This window comes from Hordeum vulgare, unplaced genomic scaffold (genome assembly GCF_904849725.1).
Source record: "Hordeum vulgare subsp. vulgare unplaced genomic scaffold, MorexV3_pseudomolecules_assembly, whole genome shotgun sequence".
NCBI lineage: Eukaryota > Viridiplantae > Streptophyta > Magnoliopsida > Poales > Poaceae > Hordeum > Hordeum vulgare.
Window position 1 is genome coordinate 25,001 of NW_025422678.1, and position 15,000 is coordinate 40,000.

General features: G+C 32.3%; 2 protein-coding genes and 1 non-coding gene across 3 annotated transcripts in view; 1 reads left to right on the forward strand and 2 right to left on the reverse strand.

Annotated features, from left to right (window-relative positions):
* The first annotated feature begins 5,491 nt into the window (after positions 1–5,491).
* Positions 5,492–5,571, forward strand: TRNAL-UAG. The gene has a single exon. It is a non-coding gene; the product is annotated as a tRNA-Leu (tRNA).
* Positions 5,572–8,392: 2,821 nt separating this feature from the next.
* Positions 8,393–15,000, reverse strand: part of LOC123422526 (NAD(P)H-quinone oxidoreductase subunit 1, chloroplastic-like) — a 9,232-nt gene continuing 2,624 nt past the window's right edge. Inside the window, exons 1-2 of the mRNA XM_045107701.1 lie at positions 14,173–15,000; positions 8,393–11,612 (exon numbers count right to left, since the gene is read on the reverse strand). The exon at positions 14,173–15,000 is cut by the window's right edge and continues 2,624 nt beyond it. Of these exons, the coding sequence (XP_044963636.1) occupies positions 11,075–11,612; positions 14,173–14,378 (744 nt within the window). The 5' untranslated portion in view covers positions 14,379–15,000 and the 3' untranslated portion in view covers positions 8,393–11,074. The remainder of the gene's footprint in view (positions 11,613–14,172) is intronic.
* Positions 12,503–14,179, reverse strand: LOC123422525 (NAD(P)H-quinone oxidoreductase subunit 1, chloroplastic). The gene has a single exon (XM_045107700.1). It carries the CDS (start codon positions 13,193–13,195, stop codon positions 12,632–12,634), a length of 564 nt encoding a protein of 187 aa, XP_044963635.1. The 5' UTR covers positions 13,196–14,179; the 3' UTR covers positions 12,503–12,631.

Genomic DNA, 15,000 nt, shown 5'->3' on the forward strand with positions numbered 1-15,000 from the left:
CCATTTCCTATAAGAGAATGGTTTCCATTACTTTGAGAAATGGATTCTTATATCAAACTATAGCTATTGCATTAAAGAAGAAAAGAAACTAATAGAAGTCGAAGACGCGGAATGATAGTGAATAGAGAGAAAGATTCTTCTGATTTTCTTGTTCCTGAAAATATTCTATCTATCTACTAGACGCCGTAGAGAATTTAGAATATTTATGTCTTTCAATTCTCGTACTCGTAATTGGAAAGTTATGGAAGGAGACCCATCATTTTGCAATGAAAACAACATATAAAACTCTGGACAATTTCGAAATCAGGCCAAGCGTCTTAATACATATGCAAAAAAATTCATTATTGGCCCACCATTGATTAGAAGATTTAGCTTGTATGAATCGCTATTGGTTTGATACGAATAATGGCAATCGTTTCAGTATGTTAAGGATACAGATGTATCCACAATTCATTTAGAGTTACTTAATAGTCTATTTCTTATACCATATCTCTATCCCGTGAAATTCTCGAGCCAAAAGATGGATGCCTATGCTGTGTTTCATTTTGCTAAATGATATCAATTAAATGGTGTATCAATTCCATAAATTGCATATAGCAATAAATAAATCAGCAAAATTCTTTCTACTATATTTAGATAGAAGAAACATTTCTTCTATCTAAAATAGTAGAAAGAATGTACCCTTCTATCCAAATCCAATTTGCATCGATAAAAAAAATCCAAATTCCAGTAGTAGATGAATAATTGCAAATTTGTGTGTGTACGAGATTAGAATAACTTCAAAATAACTGACATAATTTTTTATTTTTCCTGATCAGAAAAATACATGAAAAAGAAAGGAGGTAGAAAAATTTTAGGATTTATGGTTAAAGAAGAAAAAGAAGAAAACAGGGGTTCTGTTGAATTTCAAGTATTCAGTTTCACCAATAAGATACGGAGACTTGCTTCACATTTGGAATTACACAAAAAAGATTTTTCATCGGAAAGAGGTCTACGAAGACTTTTGGGAAAACGTCGACGTTTGCTGGCTTATTTGGCAAAGAAAAATAGAGTACGTTATAAGAAATTAATCGGTCAGTTGAATATTCGGGAGCAGTAATTTAATCCTTCAAATTTTTTTCTTGTTTTATTATTTTTTTAGTAGTCTTTATAGTAGTCTTAGATTTTTCATTTTGATGAGCCTCACTTTGAGGAATTCATGGAATAATCCATTTTCATGGAATAATGAATTAAGGAAGAAAGGATATGAGTCTACCGCTTACAAAAAAAGATCTCATGATAGTCAATATGGGCCCTCAACACCCATCAATGCATGGTGTTCTTCGACTGATCGTTACTCTTGATGGTGAGGATGTTATTGATTGTGAACCCATATTAGGGTATTTACACAGAGGAATGGAAAAAATCGCGGAAAACCGAACGATTATACAATACTTACCTTATGTAACAAGGTGGGATTATAGAGAGATTGTAGAAAGGGGTAGGATAGTTATTTTTGCAAGAGACTTGAATTCCTTAACTTAAGAAAGAAAAAAGAATAAAAACACAGATACATAACATAAAAAAAAGAATAAATAAGACGAGATTCGACCTCCCCCTACATATTTAATTTCTTCTCCTATACAAAAACTAGCAAGACCCACTCCATTGGTAATTCCATCAATAACACCCTTATCAAAAAACTCCGTTAGTTCGGTTAACCCTCTTATACCGAGGGTAAAGACCCTAGTATAGAAAATATCTATATAACCACGATTATATGACCAACTGTATATATTTTTTTTTACTTGATCCAAAAATTCTTTTTTAGGATTTCTTTTTACAAAAGAGTTTATTAAATCCAAATTCTGAAAAAAAGAATAAGCAGATCCATAGAAGATATATGCTATGAATAAACCAAAGATAGCTAGAGTTACAGAAGAAATTGCATTAGTAATAAATTCATATGAATTTACAAAAGAATTAGAACTTTCCTGGGTAAAGTTTTTTGAGGGAGTTAACCACTTTGATAATATGGTTAACTCTGCTATTCCATTATCCATTCCTCCATTATCAAAAGAGATTCCTATGAATCCAATGAACAAAGTGAAAAGTAGTAATATAAGAAGAGGAAATAACATAGTATTTCCCGTTTCATGCGGATAGGCAAAAGTGTTTTTAGCCCCAAAAGACGTAGTAAAGGATCCTATCCTATTTCTTGTATTACCTTGAATTTTGGGTATATTTTGTGAAAAAAAAGAAACTCCACTCTTCGTTGTTGATAAAACGAAATCCCTATTCACTCCTTTGGGTATCCTTTTTCCCCATAAGGATATTGAATACAAGGAACTCTCTTTAGTGCTACTGTAATTTTGAAAATGAACACGCAAATACCCACCAAATGTAAGTAAATATATCCGAAACATATAAAAGGCAGTTAATCCTGCAGTAAAGGAAGCTATTATTCCAAAAAAGGGCGAATACAACCAACTATTACTAAGGATTTCATCTTTGGACCAGAAGCAAGCAAGAGGTGGAATACCACAAAGAGAAAGTGTACCCCATAAAAAAGTAGTTCTTGTGATTGGAATGTATTTTCTTAAACCGCCCATAAGAACCATATTTTGACTTTTATCTGGTGAATACCCAACAAGAGGTTCCATTGAATGAATAACGGATCCAGATCCCAAGAACAATAAAGCTTTTGAATAAGCATGAGTGATCAAATGGAATAAAGCAGCTTGATAAGAACCTATACCTAGAGCTAACATCATATAACCCAATTGAGACATTGTAGAATAGGCTAAGCTTCTTTTAATATCTCTCTGAGCAAGAGCTAAAGTAGCTCCTAAGAATAGTGTTATTGTACCTACTAAAGAAATAAAACTCATTATCAAAGGTAAAGATATGAAAAGAGGAAGAAGTCGAGCTAGAAGAAAAATTCCCGCAGCAACCATAGTTGCTGCGTGTATAAGAGCCGAAATAGGAGTGGGTCCTTCCATAGCATCGGGTAACCATACGTGAAGAGGGAATTGTGCGGATTTCGCAACTGCACCAAGGAATAATAAAAAAGCACACAAAGTAGTAAGTAAAGAGTTAATTCCATTATTAGGAATCCAGTTATTAGCGATTTGGAACAAATCCCTAAACTCTAAACTACCTGTTATCCAAAAAAAACCTAAAATTCCTAATAATAGACCAAAATCCCCTACACGATTAGTTACAAAAGCTTTTTGACAAGCACTCGCTGCGATTGGTCGTGTAAACCAAAAGCCTATCAATAAATAAGAACACATTCCCACGAGTTCCCAAAAAAAATAAATTTGTATCAAATTGGAGCTAGTAACCAATCCCAACATAGAAGTATTGAAAAAACTTATATAAACAAAAAATCTCAAATATCCTTCATCGTGAGACATATAACCATCACTATAAATAAGAACCAGGATTCCTACAGTAGTAATTAGTATTAACATAATAGAAGTAAGTGGGTCAATCAAGTATCCAAATTCTAAAGAAAAATCATTATTGACGGTCCAAGACCATAGATATTGATAGATAGAACTTCCATTTATTTGTTGAATAGACAGTTGAACTGAGAATACCATAGCTATACTTAAGAGTAAAACACTAGGAAAAGCCCATATGCGACGAAGATTTTTTGTTGCTGTCGGAATAAGAATAAGGCCAAATCCCATTGACATAATAACTGGAAGTGGGAGAAGAGGGATTACCCATGCATATTGATATGTATGTTCCATAAGAAAAGAAATTGCGATTTTTACTTCAATTTTTCTATAAAATTGTTTCCGATTCACCAAACCAACTCTTATCTCTTTCTGAAAGAATAAATAAAAAGAATAAGAAAAAATACTGGAATTCTTCATTTTTTAAAAATTTATCTCATTGAAATAATAAAAAATGAAGAATGGGTTTAGTTGGTTAAATTCAAAAAGTTAATCAAATAACTTCGTTACCTAGTTATTATCTAAATAAAGATATTTACAAAAAAAAAAAAAGGAATCGTTTTACTTTTTACTTTCTATTCATTTTTATATTTCTTTAAAACAAAGATGAAACAGCTCTCTTGTTCCATAACTGATTGAGTGAATTCCAATGAAAATCTATGTTTATAAGAAATTATCGAATAGTCCTTATGACTATAAATTACCTAAGTTTTAGAATGTCTTGTTTAAGAGACTCAGTATTTTTTGTTTTGATTAGAATTCCTTTCCTTTATGGAATACAATACAATATCATTCTGAGCTTAATTAACTATTTGAATTTTCCCTTCTTTTTATCCCCCCGGGGGATAGGCTTCCATACCATATATCTATATATGGAGTATACTTGATATATAAATAGATATAAATGGGAAACCCTTCTATATATTCTATATTATTAAAACAAAGTATAAAATATATACAGAAAAAATGTTTAAAAATTCTTGTCTTATCCGCATTAGACAAAATGAAGTAAAAAATAATTCACAATTTCAGTATCTTTCAGTATCTAAGTATAAATACTAATAAAAACAAGAAAGAAGGATTGATTTGCAGCAATAGATGTCTTTCACATACAACTAGAAAAAAGTAATTTCCTTTTTGAATGGCAGTTCCAAAAAAACGTACTTCAATGTCAAAAAAGCGTATTCGTAAAAATATTTGGAAGAAAAAGACTTATTTTTCCATAGTACAATCTTATTCTTTAGTAAAATCAAGATCATTTTCCAGTGGTAATGAGCATCCAAAACCAAAGGGTTTTTCTGGGCAACAAACAAACAAATAATAAGATTTTGGAATAATATGAATTGATTTTTCAAAAAAGAATTCCAATTATTTAATAATTTGGATTCTTCTTTGAATGTACTTTTATGTGTCGAATTACTTCGGTACAATATTCTTATAACAAACCCCTCTTATATATACAATAAAAAAAAGTTTTGTTTGGTATACTGTGTGCTAAGTATTCTTTTCCTATCAATGAACTTTTCATAATTTTCATAATAGAATGCTCATATTTTATTATGAAAATTATGAAAAGTGGAGTATTCTTACAATAGGACTTACAACTTCCACCTATCTTATCCAAAATCATAAGGTTAGTAAATCTTATTAATAAGAGCATAAAGACTTTCATTCTAGAAATTTTTCAAAAATCCAAAAAGCCTTTTCTATTTATCCATTTTAATTTCATCATTAAATAGAAACCCTTTTGGATTTTTTTCATTGTATTGAAAGAATTTTCAAAATTTAAACGATAAATTAATTAGAAAAAATTAGTTCTATATCTATAATTGCAAGTTAGAAAAAAGAAGTTCCAACTCTTTCAACCAGTGTTTCTATTGGGCAAAGCAAGAGTTTATTGTAAAAAAAAAATGGAAACGATACTACCAAACGAAGTCCATTTTAATGAAAACTCTAATGTTCCTAAATTTTATGGACTTTCCCAATATCGACGATTCCCGAGATAATAGCTATTATTCTTTTAAGTTACCTATTATTTGAAGTTAGCCGCCATGGTGAAATTGGTAGACACGCTGCTCTTAGGAAGCAGTGCTCAAGCATCTCGGTTCGAATCCGAGTGGCGGCATTCTTGAAAAGGAATACAATAGATTAGAAATCAATTCGAAATTTACAATTTTGTAATGGGACCTTCCCCTTATGCTATTTGCAACTTTAGAACATATACTAACTCATATCTCTTTCTCAACGATTTCAATTGTGATTACGATTCATTTGATAACCTTATTAGTTCGTGAACTTGGGAGATTACGTGATTCGTCAGAAAAAGGAATGATAGTTACTTTTTTCTCTATAACAGGATTCTTAGTTTCTCGTTGGGTTTCTTCGGGACATTTTCCATTAAGTAATTTATATGAGTCATTGATCTTCCTTTCATGGGCTCTGTATATTCTTCATACCATTCCTAAAATACAGAACTCTAAAAATGATTTAAGCACAATAACTACGCCAAGTACTATTTTAACGCAAGGCTTTGCCACGTCGGGTCTTTTAACTGAAATGCATCAATCCACGATACTAGTACCTGCTCTACAATCTCAGTGGTTAATGATGCATGTCAGTATGATGTTATTAAGTTATGCAACTCTTTTGTGCGGATCCTTATTATCTGCCGCTATTCTAATCATTAGATTTCGAAATAATTTCCATTTCTTTTCTAAAAAGAAAAAAAATGTTTTAAATAAAACATTTTTCTTTAGTGAGATTGCATTTTTTTATGCAAAAAGAAGTGCTTTAAAAAGCGCCCCTGTCCCTTCATTTCCAAATTATTACAAATATCAATTAACGGAGCGTTTGGATTCTTGGAGTTATCGTATCATTAGCCTAGGATTTACCCTTTTAACCATAGGTATTCTTTGTGGAGCAGTATGGGCTAATGAGGCCTGGGGATCCTATTGGAATTGGGATCCTAAGGAAACTTGGGCATTTATTACTTGGACCATATTCGCAATTTATTTACATAGTAGAACAAATCCAAATTGGAAGGGTACGAATTCTGCACTTATAGCTTCGATAGGATTTCTTATAATTTGGATTTGTTATTTTGGTATCAATCTATTAGGAATAGGTTTACATAGTTATGGTTCGTTTACATTAACACCTAAATGATTACATAAAAAAAAACGTTCATGAAATGAACGTTTTTACTTTTATATTTTATTTGAGAACCCCTTGAGCGCCTTCTCAAAGGGTTCTCAAAAATTCGAGATAGATCTAATTATACTTTTTTACTTATTTCTGCATTAATAGAGCAGACTAGTAAAAAAAACCAAACCTATTTAGGATAATAATTGGATAAGAGAGCCTCTACCCTGTCAACGGATAGGGAGAGAACAAAATCTGGATAAATACCAATTCCTATTACTGGTAAAAAGATACAGATTAAAATAAAGAGTTCTCGTGGTCCAGAATCCACAAAATTTGCGTTTGGAACATTAAATAGCTTGTATCCATAGAACATCTGGCGTAACATAGATAATAAATAAATAGGAGTTAATATCATTCCAATTGCCATTACAAAAGTAATTAGTGCTTTTGGCATTAACAAAAATTTTGGACTAGTAATTAGTCCAAAAAATACTACTAATTCTGCGACAAAACCACTCATTCCTGGTAAGGCAAGAGAAGCCATTGAAAAGCTACTAAACATGGTAAAAATTTTAGGCATTGGGATAGATATTCCTCCCAGTTCTTCGAGATAAACAAGACGCATTCTATCAGAAGCGGTTCCTGCCAAGAAAAAAAGTGTAGCACCAATAAATCCATGGGATAATATTTGTAAAATAGCTCCATTGAGTCCAATGTTGGTTATGGAACCAATTCCTATAATTATGAAACCCATGTGAGATACAGAGGAATAAGCTATTCTTTTTTTGAAATTTCGTTGACCAAGAGAAGTTGAAGCTGCATAGATTATTTGGATAGCTCCTATTATTACTAACCAGGGCGAAAATAGATAATGAGCATGAGGTAACAATTCCATGTTGATCCGAATCAATCCATATGCTCCCATCTTTAATAATATTCCCGCTAAAAGCATACATGTACTATAATGTGCTTCCCCATGGGTATCTGGTAACCACGTATGTAGGGGTATAATCGGCAATTTGACAGCATAAGCAATAAGGAAGCCAAAATATAAAAGTATTTCCAAGGTTGCGGGGTATGATTGATTAATTAATCTTTCCAAATCTAATCCTGGTTCGTTGGAACCGTATAAGCCCATACCCAGAACTCCGATTAAGAAAAAAATAGAACCGCCTGCAGTATACAAAATAAACTTTGTAGCTGAATATAGACGCCTCTTTCCCCCCCACATGGATAAAAGTAAGTAAACAGGAATTAATTCTAACTCCCACATGATAAAAAAAAGTAAAAGGTCTCGCGAAGAAAATAATCCTATTTGACCACTATACATTGCGAGCATCAGGAAATAGAATAATCGCGAATTCCGTGTAATTGGCCAAGCTGCTAAAGTAGCTAAAGTAGTGATAAATCCTGTCAATAAAATGGATCCTAATGAAAGTCCATCGATTCCCAATCTCCAATGGAAATCGAAGACATCTATCCATTTATAATCCTCCTTTAATTGAATTAAGGGATCCTCCAGTTGGAAATGATAACAGAACGCATAAGTCATTAGAAGGAATTCTAATAAACAAATAGATATAGTATACCACCTAACGATTTTGTTTCCCTTATGAGGTAAAAAGAAAATTAATGAACCGGCAAATATCGGCAAAACAACAAGTATTGTTAACCAAGGAAAATAACTCATGATAAAGTGATAAAGACAAGATACGTTTTGACCAGAAAAGCCCGTGCTCGATTATTTCGAGCACAGGCTTCTTCGGTAAAGAGGAATCAGACGATTCAAATGAAGTTTTTTGTTTTTGTAACGTATCAATAAGATAGAGCCATGCTACGGGTTGTTTCAGGCCCTAAATAAACGCGGACACTTAAAAAATCTGTCGGGCAGGCAGATTCACATCTCTTACAACCCACACAATCTTCGGTTCTCGGCGCGGAAGCAATTTGCTTGGCTTTACATCCATCCCAGGGTATCATTTCTAATACATCTGTTGGACAAGCTCGTACACATTGAGTGCATCCTATACATGTATCATAAATTTTTACGGAATGTGACATTGGATCTATAAATTTTTCTTTTCAACATAAAATTTTTCGATCTGGTAAAAAGAAAATTAGTACTATATGAGTCATATGTATTGTAGACACCAGACGAAGCAATGGTTTATCCAAACTTCAAAATTAAAAATCTATTTTTTAATCCGTTTGTGAGAAAGCGTGAAAAGAGCCAAGAGACTTGAATTTTGGACTTCAACAATAAGAAAGAATTTTACAAATTGTACAGACGATTTCGAATTAGCCAATTTATTTTATTGGCTATCGTCTTTTCAATATAAATTATTGCAATTTGAATATTGCAATATCAATGAATTACAAATACAAAAATTCATTTAAGTGAAAAAGAATACTATGCAATAACCTACTTACTAAAAAAAAAAGGATATTCTCAAATAATACTAAGAAAATAGTATGGATTTCTATATTATTTTAATATGTGCGCCTTTGTTTAGAGGATTTTATGTCTAATTATTAAAAAGTCTAATTATTCAATAAATTAGATTGATTGATACGAGTGGATTTCCTATTACGATGGATGGAAGAAAGAATGGATAGTCCAATAGCGGCTTCAGCAGCGGCAAGGGCTATAACAAAAATGGCGAAAATATCTCCTTTTAATTGGCGACTATCAAATAGATCAGAAAATGTTACGAGATTTAGATTAATTGAATTCAGTATAAGTTCAAGACATATTAGAGCTCTAACCATGTTTCGGCTTGTGATCAATCCATAGATACCAATCGAAAATAAATAGACACTCAAAAAAAGTACATGCTCAAACATCATTAACTAACTCCTTATCAATCTCGATTCATTTCAATATGAGGGCAAAGAATTGAACCGATTCAATTAATTACAATAGAACAATTACACAACAAAAGAGAAAAGAAAGGAGGTATTTGTTGGCAGTAGATGGGTTTTACTAAATCAAAATTGTGATTCTTTAGTTATTTATTTTAGATTTGCAATTCTTATAATTTTTACTTTTTCTAAGTTTTCTTATTGCCGAGCCATAGTAATTGCACCTATTAAAGAAACTAGAAGAATTATGGAAATGAGTTCAAACGGAAGATAAAAATCGGTTGCTAAATGAATTCCAATTTGTTGAACATTATTTATGAGACCCTGTTCTACTATTTGGTTTGATCTTGTAGTCCAAAGAATTCCATACCATGACGTATCTGGGATAGTAGTCATTAGTGAAAAAACAAAAGTTATACAAACGAGTGAAGTGAACCCATCTCCAATAGTCCAATAATTCTTATCTTTAGACCATTCTGAGCCATTTACGAACATTACAGCGAATATGATCAAGACATTTATGGCTCCCACATAAATAAGAAGTTGTGCGACAGCTACAAAGTAGGAATTTAATAAAAAATAGAATAAGGATATACAAACAAGAACTAATCCCAGCGAAAAGGCAGAATAAATGGGGTTGGTAAGTAATACTACTCCTAGACCCCCTAGTAGAAGAATAAATCCCCCAAATAGCATAAGAATCTCATGTATTGGTCCAGGTAAATCCATTATGGATAAAAAGAAATTAATAGTATAAAATTTTTCATGAACTGACTAAAACTAAAGGATTCGAGGAAGGAAAAAGGGATTAGGGTATTTTTTGTGTATAAACTGTATAGTTATAAACTATATTATATCATCAAAATCTAGTCTGATTTAAAATAAGAAAAAATTTCCAATAAGCAGTAGTTATTCGTTTTTCTTTATAGTTTAATAAAGAATTAGTAGATTTTTATAACAAAAAGACAAAATCAAAGTTTAGTAATCAGTAATCGTTCTTGAATTCGAAGATTTTTCTTCGTTTATTTTACTTTCAGACGAATTCCTAATTGTTTGAATTGTGTAATCTCCCATTATGGAGATTGGTAACCGACTTAAAGCAATTTGATTGTAATTCAATTCATGACGATCATAGGTAGAAAGTTCATATTCTTCAGTCATTGATAAACAGCTTGTTGGACAGTACTCAACACAATTGCCACAAAATATACAAACTCCGAAATCAATACTATAATTAAGCAATTGTTTTCTTTTTATATCCTTTTCAAATCTCCAATCCACAACGGGTAGATCTATCGGACATACGCGAACACATACTTCACAAGCAATACATTTATCAAATTCAAAGTGGATTCGCCCTCGGAAACGCTCTGGTGTAATTGATTTTTCATAAGGGTAGTGAATCGTTATAGGTAAACGATTTGTGTGGGATAAGGTAGTTATGAAACTTTGACCTATGTACCTTGTAGCACGTATTGTTTGTTGACCATAACTCATGAACCCAGTTACCATAGGGAACATATTCATTCTAAATATCTATGAAAAAGATATGTTTCTTTCTCTTGTTTGGGAGAGCTTTTGTGTTGAAAATATTCTTACTATCTATTATTGTATTATCTTATTTATAGTGAAACAAGTTGAGAAGAGGTTGTTAATAATAGATTGCCCAGGGAAATAGGTAAAAGAAATTTCCATCCAAGATTTAATAACTGATCCATTCTCATCCTTGGTAAAGTCCATCTTATTGTGATAGAAATGAAGAGAAATAAATAAGCTTTAGTTAATGTAATAAATATACCCATTGTCATTTCCAAAATTCCAACTGCTTTATTCATTTGGAAAAAATCAAAAAAGGATATATAGGGAATAGAGAAATTCCACCCGCCCAAGTAGAGAACTGTTACAAATAAAGAAGAAACTAATAAATTTAGGTAAGAAACAAGATAAAATAAACCATATTTGATACCGGAATATTCAGTTTGGTAACCTGCTACTAATTCTTCCTCTGCTTCTGGTAAATCAAAGGGTAATCTTTCACATTCTGCCAAAGAAGAAATTAAAAAAACCAGAAAGCCTATAGGCTGACGCCAAATATTCCATCCAAAAAAACCATATTTTGACTGTGCTTCAACTATATCAACTGTACTTGAACTGTTAGATAATCATAGTCGATGATAACATCACAGTTCCCACCGCTATTTCAAAACCGTACATGAAACCTTAGCTTCATACGGCTTCTCTATGATCAGAAAAAGGAAAGGACTGTTTTGTTCTGTTCCTAGCCCCTGGGGCATAGATAGAATTAGGTAAAATAAAATAGATTTGAAAGTCCTAAATTAGACCAAAGGAATTCCGTCTGCTAGAATAAGAAAAAGCGCTTCTGAATTGATCTCATCCTTTATAATATATTCCAAATTTTTCTTTGTTCAGTAATAACTTAATCTTGGAATAAAACACTTGGTACTTGTTTTGTTATAGGAATTCAATTAATAAATGGAAAGAGTGGAGTATTAGTTCATGAGCAATTCTGCATGAATAGAGGAAGGAAATAATGCAAATTTTTTCTAGTGCACTCCATATCTTTTTTACTATTCTTCTTTCCCCCGGGAAGGGGGTATTTAAAAAGAAAAAATGGATAAAGGGTTAATTCGTTCTTGATAGCCATTTCCTTAACAAGTGAATGGGAACATACTCTGGATCGGAATCCGAAGAAAGTACTACTTGATAATTTCTACAAATTGCAAGTCCTTATTATGATTCCTTTTACGGGAAAAAATCTCTAATGTTTTAGATTTTCCATTACTAATCCTTTATGTACTTTAGTGTTCCTAACCCTTCACTAACTTTTGGTGGATTCTTCTTATGAATTTTTAAGTTATAGTAATAACTAGGAGTATTCTAATAATGGAATTCCATATTGTGAATCCTTTATTCTTGCCCGCTTCAAGATATGATGAGTAATTAAAAAATATCAACCTTGGGATAAAGAGTTTACACTCTTTATGTTTACTTCCACTTTTTTCTTGTACGTAGAAAATGAGATTTTTTTCTTTTTACTACAAATTTAGAAGCTGTTTTATTTCACTCATATAGCTATCTAGTTTAACTTACCAACCCAAATACTAAATAAGAAAAGGAATATAAATAGTTAATGGATTTTATAGGAAAAAGATCCTATTTTAACGAATCACACGTAGAGATATTGCTAGCACACAAAAAGTTAATGGTATTTCATAACTAATGGATTGAGCAGCAGCTCGTAGACCGCCTGAAAAAGAATATTTATTATTTGAGCTATATCCTGCCATAAGAAGACCAATAGGAGCTATACTTGAAATGGCAATCCATAAAAAAACACCAATACTAAGATCGGCTAAAACAAAATGATATCCCAAAGGGATAACTAAAAAACTTAATAAAACTGATATGACTGCTATAGAAGGTCCAATGCTAAATAAAGAAATATCTCCTCGCGATGGCAGAATATCTTCTTTAAAAAGTAGTTTAGTCCCATCTGCTATAGCTTGAAGCAGGCCCAGGGGGCCAGCATATTCAGGACCAATACGTTGTTGTATCGACGCAGATATTTCTCTTTCTAACCACACAATTACGAGTACCTCTATTGTAATTCCTAAAAGGAGGGTCAAAATGGGTAGAATCGATATCAGTCCATAGACTTCTTTTAATAATTCCGATTTCGAAAAAGAATTGATAGTTTCTACCTCTACCCTATCTATTATCATTTCAACGATCAACTTCCCCCATAATGATATCTATACTACCTAATATCGTCATGATATCAGCCAATTTCATTTTTTTAACTAGTTGAGGAAGAATTTGCAAATTAATAAAACCGGGTGGACGGATTTTCCATCTCCAGGGAAAAAGGCTATCATCTCCTACTAGATAAATCCCTAATTCACCTTTTGGGGCTTCCACTCTTACATAAAGCTCTTGCCTTGACAATTCAAAATTGGGGGAAGGTTTTTTACCAAGAAATTTATACTCAAAATCATTCCATTCAGAATTCTTTTCTTTCTTAAAGCGTCGGACTTCTAAATTCTCATAAGGTCCTCCAGGAATTTTTTCTATAGCTTGTTGAATTATTTTGATGGATTCGCTCATTTCACCAACTCGTACTAAATAGCGAGCTAATGAATCGCCTTCTTTTTGCCATTGGACTTTCCAATCAAATTGGTTGTAAGACTCATAAGGATCCACTTTACGAAGATCCCATTGTATTCCAGAAGCTCGTAACATAGGTCCCGATAAGCCCCAATTTACTGCTTCTTCTCCGCTAATAAAACCTACTCCTTCAACTCGCTCTAAAAAAATGGGATTCTGTGTAATAAGTTGTTGATATTCAACAACTCCGCGTAAAAAATAATCACAGAAATCTAAACATTTATCGATCCATCCATAAGGTAGATCGGCGGCTACTCCTCCGATGCGGAAGTAATTGTGCATCATTCGCATACCTGTAGCAGCTTCAAATAGATCATATATTAATTCTCTCTCTCTAAAAATGTAGAAAAAAGGAGTCTGTGCGCCGAGATCCGCCATAAAAGGTCCAAGCCATAGCAAGTGAGAAGCTATACGGCTTAACTCTAACATAATTACCCTAATATAGCTGGCTCTTTGTGGTATTTGAATATTCTCCAAGAATTCTGGTGCATTTACTGTTATTGCTTCTGTAAACATAGTAGCTAAATAATCCCACCTTGTTACATAAGGTAAGTATTGTATAATCGTTCGGTTTTCCGCGATTTTTTCCATTCCTCTGTGTAAATACCCTAATATGGGTTCACAATCAATAACATCCTCACCATCAAGAGTAACGATCAGTCGAAGAACACCATGCATTGATGGGTGTTGAGGGCCCATATTGACTATCATGAGATCTTTTTTTGTAAGCGGTAGACTCATATCCTTTCTTCCTTAATTCATTATTCCATGAAAATGGATTATTCCATGAATTCCTCAAAGTGAGGCTCATCAAAATGAAAAATCTAAGACTACTATAAAGACTACTAAAAAAATAATAAAACAAGAAAAAAATTTGAAGGATTAAATTACTGCTCCCGAATATTCAACTGACCGATTAATTTCTTATAACGTACTCTATTTTTCTTTGCCAAATAAGCCAGCAAACGTCGACGTTTTCCCAAAAGTCTTCGTAGACCTCTTTCCGATGAAAAATCTTTTTTGTGTAATTCCAAATGTGAAGCAAGTCTCCGTATCTTATTGGTGAAACTGAATACTTGAAATTCAACAGAACCCCTGTTTTCTTCTTTTTCTTCTTTAACCATAAATCCTAAAATTTTTCTACCTCCTTTCTTTTTCATGTATTTTTCTGATCAGGAAAAATAAAAAATTATGTCAGTTATTTTGAAGTTATTCTAATCTCGTACACACACAAATTTGCAATTATTCATCTACTACTGGAATTTGGATTTTTTTTATCGATGCAAATTGGATTTGGATAGAAGGGTACATTCTTTCTACTATTTTAGATAGAAGAAATGTTTCTTCTATCTAAATATAGTAG